Source organism: Mesoplodon mirus, assembly GCF_964341445.2.
Source record: "Mesoplodon mirus genome assembly, chromosome: 13".
Lineage (NCBI taxonomy): Eukaryota > Metazoa > Chordata > Mammalia > Artiodactyla > Ziphiidae > Mesoplodon > Mesoplodon mirus.
Window position 1 is genome coordinate 73,099,038 of NC_138989.1, and position 18,596 is coordinate 73,117,633.

The window sequence follows — 18,596 nt, forward strand, 5'->3', positions numbered from 1 at the left end:
GGTGTTTTTTAGGAGGGGGAGACTGAAGGGGCCAGGAGAGAGGGAAACAGGCAGAGAGGGGATGGCTGATGGTGGGGGAGCGTAGAGCAGGCAGGATGGCTCCAAGGCGAGGGGCAGAGAAGGAGAAGCGAGGGTTTGAACAGCTTTGAGTTTCTTGACTTACGAAGCACCCTCCGGAGAGTGGTGACAGTTTGAAAAGCTTTTCAGAAAATGGGAAAGGCACTAAGTATGGGCAGGGAAGAGGCTAGAGTCAAGATTTTATCGAGTTTATCTGCTTGATTATGTGGTGTTTGTAGCATTCAGCTCTGTTGCTCCCCATTCCCACCACCAAGTAAAAGAAAAAAAGAAACTCAAACACTGATAGATTGAAGGCAAAGCAAAAGGCCAAATGCTGCTGTTTGCTTGTGGAAGAAAAAGAAAAAACACACAACTTCACTCTTGTTCACACTTGCTACTCAAGGTGTGGACCAGGTGTATCACCTGACATCCAGTTACAAACGCACAATTTCAGGCCATGCTCCAGACCTGGCACCAGAAGGGCATTTTAACAAGATCCCCAATGAATTCCTGTGCACCTTGACATGGGATGAGTTGCTCTTGATTCTGCTGGAATCCGGGCTTTTATCCAGATGCTCAGGGCTCCACCCCCAGGGATTTTTGCTCTACAGCAGGACCCTTTGCTGGGGTGGACCCAGCAAAGGTCTCAGGTGACCCTCATCTGCAGGCGAGGTTGCTATCCACTGTTCAAGAGCAGCATTTCCCAGCCTTTCTCCTGCCTCCGTCACATCCATCTGAGGGTGACAAACCCTCTTTACAGCACACCTTGTCACTGAAGCAATACACTGCAGGGTACGAGCAAGGCAGGACTTTAGATTTTAAAATAAATGCCCCTCTCCTCATTGAGAATCTTTATTCTCATGGTGCTTTCCAAACTTGAATGTGCCTACTAATCACCTGGGGTCTTTGTTAATAGATTCTGATTGGCTGATCTGGGAAGAGCCCAAGGCTCTACATTTAATCAGAACCCTCGTGAGGCCAACTGGTAGACCTTGCTTGACGAGCAGGTGCACTAGTGGATGAGATGGACTATTCTGTGATGTGAGGTTGAACCTGGTGGAATTCTCCCCTTGCCTCACTCCAGACCTACTCTATCAGCGCCTCCAGGGGCTGGGTCCAGGCACCTATGGAGTTTTAAAAGCTCCCCACGTGATTCTAATGCATCAGCAGGATTAAAATCCCCTAGAGTTAGGGACTTCCCTGGTGGCACAGTGGTTAAGAATCCACCTGCCAATGCAGGGGACGCGGGTACAATCCCTGGTCCAGGAAGATCCCACATGCCACGGAGCAGCTGTGTGCCACAGCTACTGAGCCCACGTGCCACAACTACTGAAGCCCGTGTGCCTAGAGCCCGTGCTCCACAACAAGAGAAGCCACCGCAGTGAGAAGCCAGCGCACTGCAACGAAGAGTAGCCCCCGCTCGCCACAACTAGAGAAAGTCCATGTGTAGCAACGAAGACCCAATGCAGCCAAAAATAATAAATAAATTTATATATATATTAAAAACAACCCTAGTTAGTGTCCTCCTAAGTTGACTTCTATCATTAAACACCTGCTTTAGAGACTCAGGTTCCAAAGTGGCATCAGGAAAGCAATAGCTGAGTTGGGTGTCCATGAGCAAGAGCTTCTCACTTGAGGTTCAGTCATAAACGACACTGCTCAAAAGCAAGTTCTATAAAGTGAGACAACGCAGTCTCACCACCCCCTCCGTCATTACAAATCACTCAGCTAGGAACACCCCACACAACCTTTAGTTTACAAGCCACCAGTTCCTGTGGTGTTCTTAAGGCCGCTGTAGTGGAAGGAAATTTATGGCTGATTAGAGAAAGAAAATAAGTAGCCAAAGTAGTATCTCCACATGGGGTGTGGGTCAAAAATTCAAAATGCATCAAATTAAGTGGAAAACATAGCTCCTCAGCATGTTTCCTGGATTTCCTAGGATTTCCATATTTTAATGGACTAGCTTAATCTGTTTTTTGATTCCAGATAAAAATTCATGGATGCTCTAAAGATCAACACCCTTAATTCTGTATTTTTATCTGAAGATATCACTTTCATCAGGGATCTAGCTGCCCTTGTTTTGTTGATGCCACATCTGGTCCGAATTTATGCTCTAAGAGAGAACTTCCTCTCTGTGTTCTGATGCTCTTGTGGTGATATCTTTAAGCCTTAACGATTAAACATTCCACCTTAAGTACTGTCGACCAATGATCATTTCGCCCCTGAACAGAATTTTGATCAATGAAATTCTGAGTTGGAAAAGATTTTTTAAACAAATGCAGTTTTTTATTTTCAAGCACAGAGAGCCACCCAACCCCGTCAAGAAACCTCTTTGGGGATGGCCTCTCATGGAGAGGCATGCCTAGCCTGCCAGCTGCTCGCAGGCATGTGCTTCAGAGGTGCCTAGAAGTGGTCCTGCAAGGGGTTTAGCATCGCCTGCACGATCTTGCTCACAGTATTATTTGGCTTTCAACAAAAAAACAAAAAAGATAAATGACACTAAAGCCTCTGTCTGAATCATCTCTAATTCCAAAGTTGTAGAATCAGAATTATTCAGTTCTCCTGGACATTAGTCGCATGTCTTTGCTAACTTCACAAGCACAGACGGTATGCAAACTGGGCAAATGGGTACTCCAGGAGCCCGGGGTCGGGGTGGGGGGGGGTGTCTGTGTGCTTATGGTGGGGGTGGGGGCAGATGCTCACTGGAGGGGCTCCTCTCCTAAAACTGAACTCACCTCTCCCTAAGAATACACAGTCTGGGAACTAAAGTTCAGTACTGTTACCGCGTGCTTAAGAATTTTAAATTCTAACAGTTCCCAGGGACAACGCTGCACCATTCTTGGTCATTTCTTACTTCATCCTATATTTCTAAGCTACCAGCTACCCAGCAACACTAGTGGAATTCCAACCAATATCCAAAACTGGTCAAGTTCAAAACAACAACCCTCTCGACCTACAAGGGGCTCCCCCCACCACTACTTATCCCCACAAACAGCTCTGTTATTCACTGAGGCAGAAGGCACCTTCTAAAGGCAGCTGCAACAGTATCTCCAATCCTGCAACGTGACCTTGTTACTCCTCCATCAAGAAGAGGTGTCTAATTTCCTTCCCCTTGAATCAAGGCTGGCCTCAGTGACTCTTCTGTAACCAAGAGCAGGTAGCGCAAGGGATGCTGCATGAATTCTGTGACCAGCTTCTACTCTGATGTCTTGGGACATTGGTTCTCCAGATGGTCCCTCTAGAATGCTCCCATGGCAGCCCAGCGTTATGCTGGGAGAAGCCCAGCCACGTGGAGGTGCTCCCACTGAAAGACCCAGTTGAGCCTTTGAGTTACCAGCTCAGATGCCAGACATAGGAGTAAAGAAGCTTCCAGATGATTCCAGGCCCCAGTCACCTCAGCTGTTCATCTCCAGAGCTGAGGGCCCAGATATCCTAGAGCAGAAACAAGTTGTCTCTGCTGTGTCCTATCTGAATTCCTGACTCACAGAATCTGTGAACATCGTGAAACGGTCATTTTAGGCCAGTAAGTTGAGATTGTGTTTTATGTAGCAACAGATAACTGGAATATACACTGGGCGTGGTGGGGGGGTGGGCAGCTAAGCCAGAAATTATTCCTCAGGCATCCTTTTCCCTTGACCCTCCCATCTAATGGGATTTGTGAATGTCAAATCCCTAACATATGTCATGATCTGTCCCCTTCTCTGCATCCTGGCCATCTTGGTTTTGATCCTCACTTGGATTATTATCTACTCCCTTCTCCCCACTGTTGCCAATGTAGGATTTCTAAACAAATGTATGTACCCAGTGTATATTTATTGAGCATCTATTACGTGCTCTGATGGAACAGATATGGCCTCAATTCTTTTTTTTTGTTTGTTTGTTTGCGGTATGTGGGCCTCTCACCGCTGTGGCCTCTCCCGTTGCGGAGCACAGGCTCTGGACGCGCAGGCTCACCGGCCATGGCTCACGGGCCCAGCCGCTCCGCGGCATGTGGGATCTTCCCAGACCGGGGCATGAACCCGTGTCCCCTGCATCGGCAGGCGGACTCTCAACCACTGCGCCACCAGGAAAGCCCGGTATGGCCTCAATTCTCATGAAGCCAACCGTCTACTGGGGAAGCTTCATCCCTACTTCACACAGTCATCCAAGGACATAATCATTAATGCCCGCAGGGTATGAAGGAAAGTGCAAGGGGCTCTGAGGCCAGACGACAGGTGTCTGCTCCAGGCTAGGGCTGGGGCTCAGAGAAGGCTTCTTTAAGGAAGTGATGCCTATATCAAGCCCTGAAGGGTGAGAAGGAGACGGCCACAGAGAAGGGGGCTGCTCTGGTCGTTGGGAAGAGTGGATGGGAAGTCGTGGAGGAGGGAAAGACTTGCTGGAACCAGGGACTGAGCGTAGAACAGGGTGAATGGAACGTGTGGATAAGCCTGCAAGCTGCAGGCAGCCAGCCAGCCAGCTCGGTCGGGAGAGGAAGATGGGGCCCAATCACACAGGCCTGAGCCGCCAAGGAAAGGAGATGGAATCAGATCCCAGTGCAGTGCCGTCTTTTGCCACCCTGGAGATGGGACTGAGAGGAGGAAACATAGCTATGGAGCAGCTGTGGTGGGAGGAGACCGCTGCTGCACTCTCAGCTGTGTTCCTTTCAGCCTAAACTGCTGGCAGGCATGGCTCCCTGAGGTCCTCAGGAAAGGGATCAAACTCTTCAGCATGGCCACTGTCCCACCCCATCACTGAGCTCCAAGAATGACTCGAAGTTCCCTGAACTCTCGGCCCCTTGGAGCTTTCCTTCACGCTGCGTCGGCCTGGCAGGCCCTGCCCCTGAGACCACGGGGACCAATTTGCCTCTCACACTTATTCAGGACTCAGCGCAGGTGTCCTCACCTCCAGGAAGCCTTCCTTGACCAGGGAAGGCCTCTGAAGCGCTCGCTCACCTGGTCCCCTATTCACACTTCTGTTGAAGCCTCCAATGCTGTCAGTCACAAACACCCACCAAGCCTCTACGACAAATACCCTCCACGCCTGCTGCCCTGACACCAGCTCAGAATAAGACAGATCGGACCTTGGGTCCTTGGAGCACTTACAGATTTATCTGGAAGACGGGTAATGTACAATCAGCATAAAATAGAAACCAGTCGTTTCTAAGTTACAATGTGATGGGTGCTGAAATGAAGGGGAGTGAGATGACTAATCCTCTCCCCAGAACATCTTCATTCCCCCAGGCTGAAGTCCAGATCCTCCACGTGCCACAGGCGTGCACCCTCCCTCCTGCCACAGAGCCTCTGGATGTGGCCCCCTATTCGGGAGGCTCCTTCCTCTCCACGCCCCTAATTAACTCTTCTTCATCTGTCACTTGACAGCGCGGGCATGCCTTTCCACAAGGAAGCCTTCCCTGACCCCCATCCAGGGCAGACTGTTTTGTCACAGCTCCTGGAGCGGAACCACAGGTCAGTCCATTAAAAGACCAAGTCACGGCATGAGCGAGACTTTTTTTGCAACCTCTAGCCTTGTCCCTGTCGCTTTGTGTGTGCGTGGGCAGACTTTTCCGTAACTACAGCTCTCTGTCTTCTCTGTCTGAAGACTCTTATGCCTTGCCCCCCGGCAGGTGGGCTGAACTATCGGAGAGGCAGTCTAAGGTTTTATCTGAGAACCCACTGGAGCCTAGGAAAGCCTGAGGGTGGGGTCAGCATAAATGTCCACAGATTTGCAAAAAAAAGAGAAGGCTGGAGAAGCTTGTACTAACAGGAAAGGTTTATAAGATGGCAGAGGCAGGGGTGACACTACATCACCAGAAGTTTCCTTAAATGTGTGGGTAAACTCATTGCTGGGAAATTAACTGTTCTTCAGCCCATCCGTCTTTCCTCTCCATCCATCCACCCATCCACTGTGCTTAGATGTGGGGATGGAAGGATCCATTAAAATGAGTGACTCAGCAGCTTCAGCCTGGGGGGTAGTCCAGGGGAATCTGAATATCCCAAAAGGAAGTGGAAGGGTCAAGAAGAAGATCTGATGATGGAAAGATGAGAGAGGAGATGCCGGGTGGGGGTGATAACAGCTAATATTTATTGAGTATTTACTGCATGCCTGAAACTGTTCTCATTCCTTTACATTTGTTTTCTGACTTAATCCTCACAACCACCCAATGAAGTAGGTACTCATATCATGTCCATTTTACAGATGGGGACACTGAGGTACAGAGAGAGGAAGTCCTTTCCTCAAGGTTACACAGCTAGAAAGTGGTGAAGCCAAGGCTGAAATCCACACAGCCCGTGCCCAGCATCCTCCCTCTTCACCACCGTGCAACACTGCCTCTCAGGGTCATGTACAGAGATGCGGTACATGAAGTGGATTAAAGGGGATTAGCTTGCCAAAGGCAGGCCTGTAGACAGAAAACAAAGGATGACCCAGAATGGGAACATTTTAAGGGTGGAAGGAAGCCAGAAGGAAGGAGAAACAGGAGGAGTACTGAGACAAGAAGGTGTCATCACCTGCCAGGGAGGCCAGCGTTTACTGAAGGAGAGACTTTCAAAAAGGTCAAGCACTTCAGAGCAAACAGAGGTAGGAAGAGAATGGTTGACAAAAAAGCTCACTGGACTTGGCACTGGGGTTCTTGGTGATCTTTAAGAAAATGTGTCCCACAGGGAGGTGGGGCAGCTCGCGGAGGGGAAGGACCGGGGGAACGGGTGGATGTGATGGTAGAGAAATGGGTTTTCACGGGCTTCCCTGGTGGCGCAGTGGTTGAGAGTCTGCCTGCCAATGCAGGGGACGCGGGTTCGCGCCCCGGTCTGGGAAGATCCCACATGCCGCGGAGCGGCTGGGCCCGTGAGCCATGGCCGCTGAGCCTGTGCGTCCGGAGCCTGTGCTCCGCAACGGGAGAGGCCACAGCAGTGAGAGGCCCACGTACCGCAAAAAAAAAAAGACAGAGAAATGGGTTTTCAGAAGCTTGGTCATGAGAACAGGAGACAGGACAGCAGCCAGAGGCAGAAAGCAGGACTCAGTTAAGAGCTTGCTGTAGGACAGGGAAGTGGTGAGTGTATCTGTAAGCCAGCCAACGCGGAAAGAGGGGAGAGTTAACTGACAAAGCAACGCTGCCAACAAGGTAGGACACAGCTTTCTCATTGCATCCGCAGGCTCCCAAGAGCGAGCCGAGGCGCACTCATGCAGAGCACGTACTGATTCCCAAGGACTTCATCTCTAAGCTGGTTCCTGACTGGCACAGAATTACCCAGGGCATTGACCTGGGGACACCAGGATGGTGGAGGGGTAAGCTACACAAATAAACTAGAAAAGCACCTAGAGTCAAGGAATTTTAGGAACCTGTGGCTAAATAAAATTAAACTGGCTTCTTTAAAGTCTAAACTTTCTTGCATCATTTTCTGCTAATGGACAACCTTCAACTCCAAGAAAAGGATAAAGAATTCTGAGTTTCTGGTCTCAGGGACCACAGAATCTTTGTGTCTGGGAATATCTGGCAGAACCAGTGTTTCTCAGAACACATTCTGGGATGTACCGTTCTTGTGTGTTCAGGGAATGAGAATGTTCATTCCATCAGATGGAAACATTCCCACTCGCTCTTGTCACCAGTTGCTCAAAGGAAACCAAGGGTAAAGGTGCTTTAGTAAAATCTGTGGGCTTCTTTCTTCCTTCACGGCACATTCTAACAGCAGGCTTACACCCGTTCTCGATGCTCACAGCACACAAGAAACGTCCTTCCACTGAAAAGCACTTGCAATGGTCTCTCAAAACACTCGCTTACTAAAGCTCAGTGGGGCTAAAGCATCTTTATAAAAAAAAAAGAAAACCAATTTTCTGCACTACGATATGGTTAAAGGACTTCCCTGGTGGTGCAGTGGTTAAGAATCGGCTTGCCAATGTAGAGGACGCGGGTTCCAGCCCTGGTCTGGGAAGATACCACATGCCGTGGAACAACTAAGCCCATGTGCCGCAATGACTGAAGCCCGGGCGCCTAGAGCCCGTGCTCCGCAACAAGAGAAGCCACTGCAATGAGAAGCCCGTGCACTGCAACGAAGACCCAATGCAGCCCCCCCCCACACACACAAAAAGATATGGTTAAAAAAATGAACATGGTTCACACATTTTTAGACACTGCTCTGCTGTAATAGGCCTGGGTCTCTGGTGTCACTCAACTGGATGGTACTTCGCAGAGTGACTCACGCTCTAGTGTTCTAAAGAAGTGCTTTTTTTTTTTTTTTGTAGTACGCAGGCCTCTCACTGTTGTGGCCTCTCCCGTTGCGGAGCACAGGCTCCGGACGCGCAGGCTCAGCGGCCATGGCTCACGGGCCCAGCCGCTCCGCGGCATGTGGGATCCTCCCGGACCGGGACATGAACCCGTGTCCCCTGCATCGGCAGGCAAATTCTCAACCACTGCGCCACCAGGGAAGCCCAAGAAGTGAATTCTTTGAAGAAAATTGTCCTTCACGTAAAATGTCAAGACAGACAGATTATAGTTAAAAAGGAAAGTCAGAGTGACACTGACCTTCACTGGGAAAATGCCCAAGTTAGACTATGGGAGAAAAATTAAAAGAGGGGAAGAGGGGTGCAGGGAAAGAAGGGAGGACGGGGTGGGGGCAGGAAGCAGAGCGGCCAGAGGGGACACAGGGTGGACGAGGGAACGGAAGTAAAGAGGTCTAGCACTTAATAAATGCCCTCTCGGTGTTTGGAAAGGGCACACAGAGGTGTTAGAACAAATAATATGTTTTTGGAATTCCCAGGCGATCCAGGGGTTAGGACGCGGCACTTTCACTGGTGAGGCCTGGGTTCAATCCCTGGCCGGGGAACTAAGATTCCGCAAGCTGCACAGCAAGGCCAAAAAGAAATTAATAATAAGGATAATAATGTTTTTTAAAGTCACAGGCAAAGTCACTTGATAAGGGTTTTTGAAAACCACCAAATTCCCCTAGAAATATAAACCACCACTGGAAAAGACCCTGAAGAGCCAAGATCAAGTTCGAGCTCCCTCAACGCCTGTGCTCTGGGGGTAGAAATCTACAAGAACTATGACCTGTGAACTGAACGATCCGAAAGAGCCCAGGGCAGCAGCATGTGAAGGCAGAGTTGGAAAAAAACAGAGGTGAGGGTTTCCGCCCACTACGTGCCCCTCTGACATTTCCGAAGGCACCCAACCCCATCCCTTGGCCTTGTCCTGGACCACACATCTGATAACATGGCACCGAGCACCAACAGCAAAGTTCACCCCTAGAGAACTGCAGCGCCAGCTCATCAGATACCCACATACGGTAGAGATATGAAACTTACAAGCACAGCGGGAGAAGGAATAAGAAACACATTATGTACTATTTGGGCGATCAGCTAGAACTCCCCGTGCTGACTCGTCAGGCTACTTCAGCCCGAACAATATCCAGTCTGGACGTGTTATGACAGACGCCACATTCCTGTTCAGATTGGCAGTGATTCCATTGCACCGTAGCTCGATTATCGTGATTTTAGTGCCTTCTGCTTCAAGGCGGAAAGCACTTATACTCAATAGCTGAAAATTACAGCCAGAAATCCACAGTAAGATCTGATCATTCTAAATGTTTGATATGGAAAGCTGAGGATGGAAAAACAATAGACTTGAGACAATGGCCTTCCCAGGTTTTGGAGCCTGCGGTGGCAGTCGGCCCTTGTGGCACATGCACGTCCCCACACAGAAGAGCAGAAGACAGGCACCATCTGACCAGAGAGCAGGAGGAATCATTACATAAGTGGGATTTCATGCTTTGTCACTTTTTCTACAGGTAAAACCTGTTGGGGCAAAAAAAACAAACACACAAACCAGCTTAACAGGCAGCAGAATCCTGGAGGGAGAGACAAGCAGGGAGTGACATATGGAAAGCAGGCTTCTGGCAGGCCTGAAAGGGCAGATCGGCAATGACAGAGGCTCTGGGGAAACCAGATAAAACCAGAGGTTATTCTGATTGAGGCTGGGGAGAGGTGCACGTGGAGAGTCAGAAAGAGAACAATTTCCTGGAGATTTCTGTGAATGGGAAACTGAAGTTATTTAGCTGGAATGCAAGGGACCGTGGAGGAAAACATTTTCAACCTGAAATCTGAAGCAGATCTGGGGTCTAAACAGAAAAGGATCAGCTTCCTCATGGAGCAAAGGAAAGAAAAGAACACGTGTTTGCTGGGGTAGAGAACCAGCAGGAAATGAAATAGAAAAGCCACAAGGGAAAAAGCAAAATCATAAGAGTCAGCTACATTCTGTTACCCTAAATGACAGACTGTCTATGGCCATTTTCAAGAAACATCAGTAATGCTGAGTAGTTTTGACAGAGACTGTATGACTCACGAAGCCTGAAATATTTACTACCTGGCCCCTGACAGAAAACGTTTGCCAATCCATGATCTAGACCCTGCCTTGAAGCTGCCCTGATCCTAGGCAGGGAGCACAGTTTGCTGCATCACAGGCTACTTGTGCCGAGCAGAGACCCATAATTTTTTTTTTTTTTTTAAACTGGAGAGTCAAAACCCTTTTATATTCACAACTGACTGAACCAAAGGTATGGTGACTCCAAGGTTCTTGGGTGTGGTAACAAGCAAATTCTTCCACACTCAGCTTCCTTCTAAATTTATAGGCACAAAGCAAGAACTTCTATTTTCTCTGCAGAACTTGTCAGCTATGGTCCACCGGCCCTACCACACCGAGGACAATGTGTACTCTTTTCCAAGAGCTTCAAGTTTCATCTGAAGCTAAGAGAAGGAAGGTGCCTCCTGGACCATCTGTCCTTTGCACCTGTTGCCACTGCCCTTGTGAGGACGGACAAGTACCCCATTTCCAGGTCCCAGCGTGTTACCTTTTTTGAATGGCTCCCGGTTTTCCTCTGTTTCTCTGTTAACTCGATTCTGCTCTGGTTCCACCGCAGGCTCCTGGTCTTCAAGTTCATCTTCTGTTTCATCATCACTGTAAGGGACCACTTCGTCATTAGGCTGAGAATCCTCCTCAAATGTCGTTTCTGAGTCTCTTTCTGTATTCATTCTGCTGGCAAATTGGAACTACCTGGTTTAAAAGAAAGGGAAACCAGAGTGAAACATGACTCATACCCAGTTTTTGGTTGAATTCTGCCTGCATTCGGTTACAATGCTTTTAACAGAACCTGACTTACTAACATGGAAATATGCCTGAATAATGATCCCAAAGTTCAAATTGTCATGCAAATTAACAACAAAACCATTCATTAGTGATTAAATGCTGGGGTGAGAATTTACAACTGTCATGTAGCTGCCAACTTTTTTTTTAAGGATAGACAGGCTTTAAGGTTGTGTTTCAACTCGTGGGTCTCTACCCAGCAAAATTAATTTAATTGGTTCACAACCAACATTAAAATAAAGTGAAACAGATTTTAAAATATCAGAGTACAGCACACATAAAAAGAGTTAGTACTGTTTGGGGAAGAGTTTTACAAAACAGACACATATATACATTTATTTGCATTGTGGGTCTTAATGGAAATGAATTTCTTTTGGAAATTGTGGATTGCTGGCAAAGTTTGAAAACCACTGTCCTAAGATATCTGGTTTCTGCTAACGCTAATATTCTGAGCTTTTACTCTGTGATGCATTTAAATACAAGCTTAGGTCCTCAAACTTTACTAATGACTTCTTGAAAGCACAACCTACTAGCCTACTGCCTAACTGCCACCACCCACTCCCTATATTTAAAAGCTGTGTTTGTGTATACACCACCGTATAAAGTGACACTTTATAAGTGCCAAGTACAACCTCAGTTATATTTATATTAGGAAAATATTTACACTAATACCCCAGGCTTTGTGAGGACAGACATACAGCCTGGCATTATTATTATTATTATTATTATTATTATTATTATTTTGCGGTACGCGGGCCTCTCACTGTTGTGGCCTCCCCCGCTGCGGAGCACAGGCTCCGGACGCGCAGGCTCAGCCGCTCCGCGGCATGTGGGATCTTCCCGGACCGGGACATGAACCCGTGTCCCCTGCATCGGCAGGCGGACTCTCAACCACTGCGCCACCAGGGAAGCCCAGCCTGGCATTATTTACATAAGCTTCACACCGACATGTACTCAATATCATTAATAAAGGCAGCTCACATTAATTTAGTGTTAACTGCGTGCAGGGCTCCGCATGAAATGCTTTATAAACACTGGCTCCTTAAAACGTCCTATACCACCCTAGTGAAGGTGGTATTATTGTTATTGGTACTCTATAGAGGAGAAAAGCAAACCTTTGCAACGTTGGATAACTTGTACAATAATTACTGAAATTTTGAAGCAAGAGCAATTGCTTTCCAAGGAGACATCTTTTATATTCTACATTTATGTTACAGTTTGTTAGATATTTTCATCAAGTGTTAGTTGCCTTGAGTGGAACTATTTCCCTGGCTGCATGCTTTATACCAAATCTAGCAACTTGAACATCTAAATTTTTATAACCATAGGTGTACATCTAGGAAATGTTCAAATACTTATGTGAGGAATTTGTCCAATATTGTTTAAAACAGAACCCAGAAGCAACGTGGCTATCCAATGATTAGCAACTGTGTAAATAAATTGTGGCATCTTCACACAATGGGACAGTGCAAAACAATTTAGATCATGGTGGGACAAGTTTTTAATGACATTGCAAAAATCCAAACACATTTAGTTGAAAGGTGAGTTAACAATCCTCATGTACAGAATAGTCCCAGTTATTCGCAGACATTTATTCATTTTCCAAAATTTCAACAACTGCTATGCATGATTCTCAGTGAGATGATGCACGTAAAGTGCTCGATTTGGTCTTTAGCCTAGAAAGTACTCAAACGTCAGTTGCTGTTATTGTTAACAATTATTTCCATAATTAGAAAAACTGTGTTTTATAATAACAAATGGAACAGTGTGGGGAATCTAGCCCTGTTGCCTTTTCCATCTCCAAAAATCACTTCTAAAATGCATGTGCCCCTCACTGGGAAGTAAAATATTAGACTATTACAAAATACGGTTATACTTAAGCACAGGCATATTCACAGTTAAAACCTTTAATCGACAAGTAAAACATTTTTCCTCTCTCCCTATTTTCTGCGGGTTAGTAAATGACTATTTCTTGGGATTTTACATGTGTTTAATTGGCCCTACTTGTGGCTTTATGCTTTAGCTAATATTTTAATATACTCCTTAAAAAATTCCCAAACTCTCAAAGGCAGACTGTCACCAGAAATTTTTCAGAACAAACATAAGAAAAGTGGTGACCATTTATTGAGCACCTACTACCTGTCAAGCAGGAAAACCCTGTGAGGGAGATGTTACCTACCCACCTTTTGGATAAGGAGACTGAGGCTCAGCTAGTAAGTGGCAGAGTTAGCATCTAATCTCTCCATTACAGGGGCATAGAAAATATTGAAAAGTCTGAAAGCATCATAGAGAAAGTTTCTTTATTGTAGTACATATACACAACTAAATTTACCATTTTAACCACTTTTAAGTATCCAGGTCAGTGGCATTAAGTGCATTCTGTAGAAACATTTTGTAAGTGATCATTTCGTTATCATTATTGCCAAGCGTCTCTGTGCTTATTTCCCATGTTAAAGTTGGACCCAGGGGGACTTCCCTGATGGCAGTGGTTAAGAATCCACCTGCCAAAGCAGGGGACACGGGTTCGAGCCCTGGTCCCGGAAGATCCCACATACCGTGGAGCAACTAAGCCCGTGCGCCACAACTACTGAGCCTGTGCTCTAGAGCCTGCGAGCCACAACTACTGAGCCCACGCACCTAGAGCCCGTGCTCCGCAACAAGAGAAGCCACCACAGTGAGAAGCCCGCGCACCACAATGAAGAGTAGCCTCTGCTCGCTGCAACTAGAGAAAGCCCGCACGCAGCAATGAAGACCCAACGCAGCCAAAAGTAAATAAATAAATAAATAAATATTTTAAAAATTGGATCCAGGGAATTCCCTGGCGGTCCAGTGGTTAGGACTCCGTGCTCTCACTGCGGAGGGCCTGGGTTCAATCTCTGGTCAGGGAACTAAAATCCCACAAGCCACATGGCGCGGCCAAAAAAAAACAACAACAAAAAAAAGATGGAAGATGAAATCCAGTCTGAATCCAGTCCTTCGAGGTTGAAGGAGGAGACAAACAAAAAGGGATAGATTTACAACCACAAGCATGGGATCCAAAGAAAGCAAACCACTGCACAACCAAGCAACTCACCATCCGAACACCTGCCACAGGCCAGATCTGGGCGGCTGACTTGGAAGGCTGGGTGGGGACCTCTAAGCTGAGCAGGGAGTTCTTTGCTGTATGTATATGAGTGTAATGCAAACACTCATGGAATAGTTTAGCTCTGCCGTCTTAGACTACCAAAGAAAAGTTAGCTAGAAATCATTTCTTGGAAGTCCTAGGTGACATAAAGCAGCTTTCCAGGTCTAAACCATGATCTCTGTAAAGCAGGCACTACATACATGGATTTGGAAACTTTGTAATGTCTCTTCCCATCACTCCAGCACGTCACAGACACCTGTGCATTTATTCAACCCCCACTGAGCACCTGCTTGGCACAGACTGCTACCGGAGGCACCGGGAACCAAACCATCGTCCAGGTTATTGAGGGATACGGGTATCTAAATTATGTGTGACAGCCCAAGGACACAGCAAGGCCTGTCATTTCTCCCCAAACACATACCTCCAACCCATTTCCTCCTCTCCATCTCCACGGCCACCACCCTGATGCAGGCACCACCATCTCTCTCCTGAAATGCTGCAGGCGGAGTCTAACAGGACTTCCCACCATCCACTTCCACCCGGCCACCAGAGTCATGCCACTCTCCTGCTTAGACCCTTCCTATGGGTTACGGACTGAACCGCCTCCCCCTAAAATTCAAAGATTGAAGCCTAACCCTCAACGTGACTGTGTTTGAAGATAGGGCCTTTAAAGAGGTGACTGAGGTTAAATTATGTTTTATGGGTGGGGCCCCAATCCGACGGGTCTCACGTCCTTATAAGAAAAGGATAAACCACCCAAGAGCTCTCTCTTTCTGCACGTGCACAGAGGAGAGGCCATATGGGGATGCTGCAAGATGGCGGCCAAGGAGAGATGCCTCTCCAGAAACCACACAGGAGGCACTTTTGACTCTGTCCTTTGGAGACTTACAGTCTAGACAGGAGTCAGCAAATTACAGCCTGAGGGCCAGATTTGGCCAACCATCTGTTTGTGTAAATAAAGTTTTATTAGAACACATCCTTGCTCTTTCCTTTATGTACTGTTTATGGCTGATTTTGCACAATAGAAGAGTTGAATAGCTGTGATAGACACTGGATGGCTTCAGAGGCTAAAATATTTACCATCTGGCCCTTTACAGAAAAAAAGTCTGTTGACCCCTGAACTAAAAGAAAAGATAATAAGAGACAGCAACAAAAGAAGTGGTCAATATCAAATGCCCATGGTCACATAAAATCGTTATTGACCCGGATAAATCATGCACACTTTGGGAATGTGAAATAAACCACCAGGTGTAGTGGTGGGGAAATGTCCCTAAATCGTACGGTTGCCCTATTGATTGGGAATGGTACTATTTCAACTGCTGCATAACTGTTTAACTAGAAAAGACACACAATTCCAAATGCCTGAGGTAACAACACACCATCATCTCCCCGTTTCGTGTGAGGAAGCTGTGGTCATGCATCTGCCAATACCCAGTTCAATGCAGTATTTCATCATTAATCCATGCGCTTATAATCATGACATTGGATATAAATGTAAATAAATATTAGAGCAAGGAAGCAAAAGATTTATCAGGATTTTTTAAAAGTCATCAATGTGATTTAGCATTTAAGGATTTTTCTGGTCACATGATCTTAGGAAAATGTCCTTGGCTCCTGCTCAGGCTGAAAAGCAGCATGATTAATTGGAAAGAACATAGGTCTGGATTCAAACCATGGCTCTACTGTTCACCACTTTATTACCATTTTGGAAGCTCATTTTTCTCATCTGTTAAAAGAAGGGAGGAGGAGGAAGATGTCTTATTTCCCATCCTGCCTTCTGCAGTATTCAGCCCTCTTGGTCATAAACCCCAGAAGACAGGAGGGGTAAATGGCAAGATTTCCAAATCTGAACCCCTAACATCTATCACTTGCCATCTTTAAATAATTGGCTATGAAATGCTTGTGAAGTGAATGAATTCATGAAATTCTCTATTCCCTTTGTGGAGGAGGGGGTCTGAAGGAGAGAGAACAGGGAAACCCAGGCACAAAGAAATACCTTTCTGTCTTTGCAATAAAACTCTGAAGTCAGAAGTAATGAAAGCACAAACGTTTGTTACTATCACAAGGTTTCTAGATTCAAATGAAGGGAAACGAGGAGCAAAAAAAGTTAAGTTCTGCCACTGCTAGGGTCTGATCTGTACACATAACACAACTCAGAGGCTGGGGAAGGCCAAGAGTCCCCGAGCAATGATATCTTTGTGGTATAAACTGATTCATGTCCAGGATGACTCCAGCCTAAACAGGAAGTAACATTCACAATATTCATCTTGGTTCCTTCTTCATCATCTTTTTTATGGTTCTTTAAAGTCCTCAACAAGAAAGGGTATTTCTGAAATGGAATTTTCCTCATTTCATTTGCCTATTTTTATTATTATTATAGATAATGCAAAGTATTTAACATAACATATATCATGATATAATAAATTTGTGTATTATATTTCTGTATGCTCTATGCTATCTATGCATGTTTTAATTATATGTTTCATACTAAATATAATAAATTACAACTCTGGGGGACTTCCCTGGTGGTCCAGTGGGTAAGAATCTGCCTTCCAATGCAGGGGATGCAGGTTCAATCCCTGGTCGGGGAACTAAGATCCCACATGCTGCAGGGCAACGAAGCCCGCGTGCCACAACTAGAGAGCCCACGTGCCACAACTAGAGAGCCCGCATGCCACAACTAGAGAGCTCCCACACTGCAACTACTGAGCCCGCGCACTCTGGAGCCCGCACACCACAACTAGAGAGGCCCGCGTGCCGCAACTACAGAGAAGCCTGCATGCCGTGACAAAGAACCAGCACAGCCAAAAAATAAAAATAAATAAATAAATAAATTACAACTCTGGCAGGCAGAATCTAAGATGCCTCCAATGATCTCACCACCTGGTGTTCATGCTCTTGTGTAATCCCCTCCCCGTGAGAATGGACTGGACATAATGCCTTGCTTTTTTTTTTTTTTTTAAACATCTTTATTGGAGTATAATTGCTTTACAATGGTGTGTTACTTTCTGCTTTATAACAAAGTGAATCAGCTATACATATATAATGCCTTGCTTTTAACCAACAGAATGGGGTGTCTTGTGCATGATTAGATTATAAGAAGTTGTGACTTCCTTGTTGCCAGCCAGCTCTCGTCCCCTCACCCCTTCCTGGCTTTGATGAAGCAGCTATCCTATGGAGAGGCTCATATGGAAAGAAACTGAGTGGGCGTCTGGCCAATAGCCAGCAAGCAACTGGGGTCCTCAGTCCAACAACCCTTAAGGAAATGAATTTTGTACATGTACAGCATGGTGACTATAGCTAACAATACTGTACTGTATAGTTGAAAGTTGCTAAGAGAGTAGATCTTAGAAGCTTTCATCACACGAAAAAAAACTGTAACCATGTGAGATGACGGATATTAACTAAACTTACTGTAGTAATCATTTCACACTATATACATATATCAAATCATTCCATTGTATACCTTACACTCATGCAATGTTATAAGTCAATTATATCTCAAAAAAACAGGACAAATAAGCATGTTTTTTGAATTTAAAAAAAAAAGGAAAGGAATTTTGGCAACAACCACAGGAACTGGGAAGTGGAGCCTTTCTCAGTCCAGCCTTCAGATGAGACCCCAGCCTGTGCTGACACCTTAACTGCAGGCTTGTGAGAGACCCTGAAGCACAGGACTCCGTTAGGCGGTGGTCAGATTCCTGATCCACAGAAACTGTAAGACAACATATGTGCTGTTCTAAGTTTTGGAGTGATTTGTTATGTAGCAATAAATAACTAATACACATATCATTAATCACAAATAATAAGAATTCTATGGTAAGACACCTAATATGGTTGGTATTATTTCCAAGTAATTCCAAAGAAGAGTCCCATCCAAAGGGCAGCAGAAATCTCTATTACCCTAGTCAGTCTAGACACATGCCACACACTGTTTGGAATCTGCTCAACACTCTTTTTTTTTTCTAATTAATGTTTTTATTGGAGTTTAGTTAATTTACAATGTCGTGTTAGGTGCTCAATACTCCTGAGAGTAAAATCTGATAAGCTGGACGACCGTTGTAATGAGACCAAAACAAATCTCATGAACCAACAGTAATAAAACCTCCTAAGATCTAGATTAAGTTCAAACTTTGTACTGTTCTAGAAACAACACAATGACTGTTCCTAGGACAAATGGGGTCATCATTTTTATTTCCTCCCAAACTGAAGCCTAGAAAACCTAGAAGCTTGGGATAACTAACACAAAACTAAGGGACCATCAATATCACCGTTGTAGGGACAATTGAGCCAGGGCCTTTACTCATG

General features: G+C 45.9%; 1 protein-coding gene across 2 annotated transcripts in view; it reads right to left on the bottom strand.

Moving 5' to 3' along the window:
- The window catches only part of ATP8B1 (ATPase phospholipid transporting 8B1), a 112,958-nt gene that overhangs the window by 52,802 nt on the left and 41,560 nt on the right, over positions 1–18,596 (bottom strand). For both annotated transcript variants that reach the window (XM_082641139.1, XM_082641140.1), the window contains exon 2: positions 10,872–11,074. In XM_082641139.1, the coding sequence (XP_082497265.1) occupies positions 10,872–11,052 (181 nt within the window). In that variant the 5' untranslated portion in view covers positions 11,053–11,074. The remainder of the gene's footprint in view (positions 1–10,871; positions 11,075–18,596) is intronic.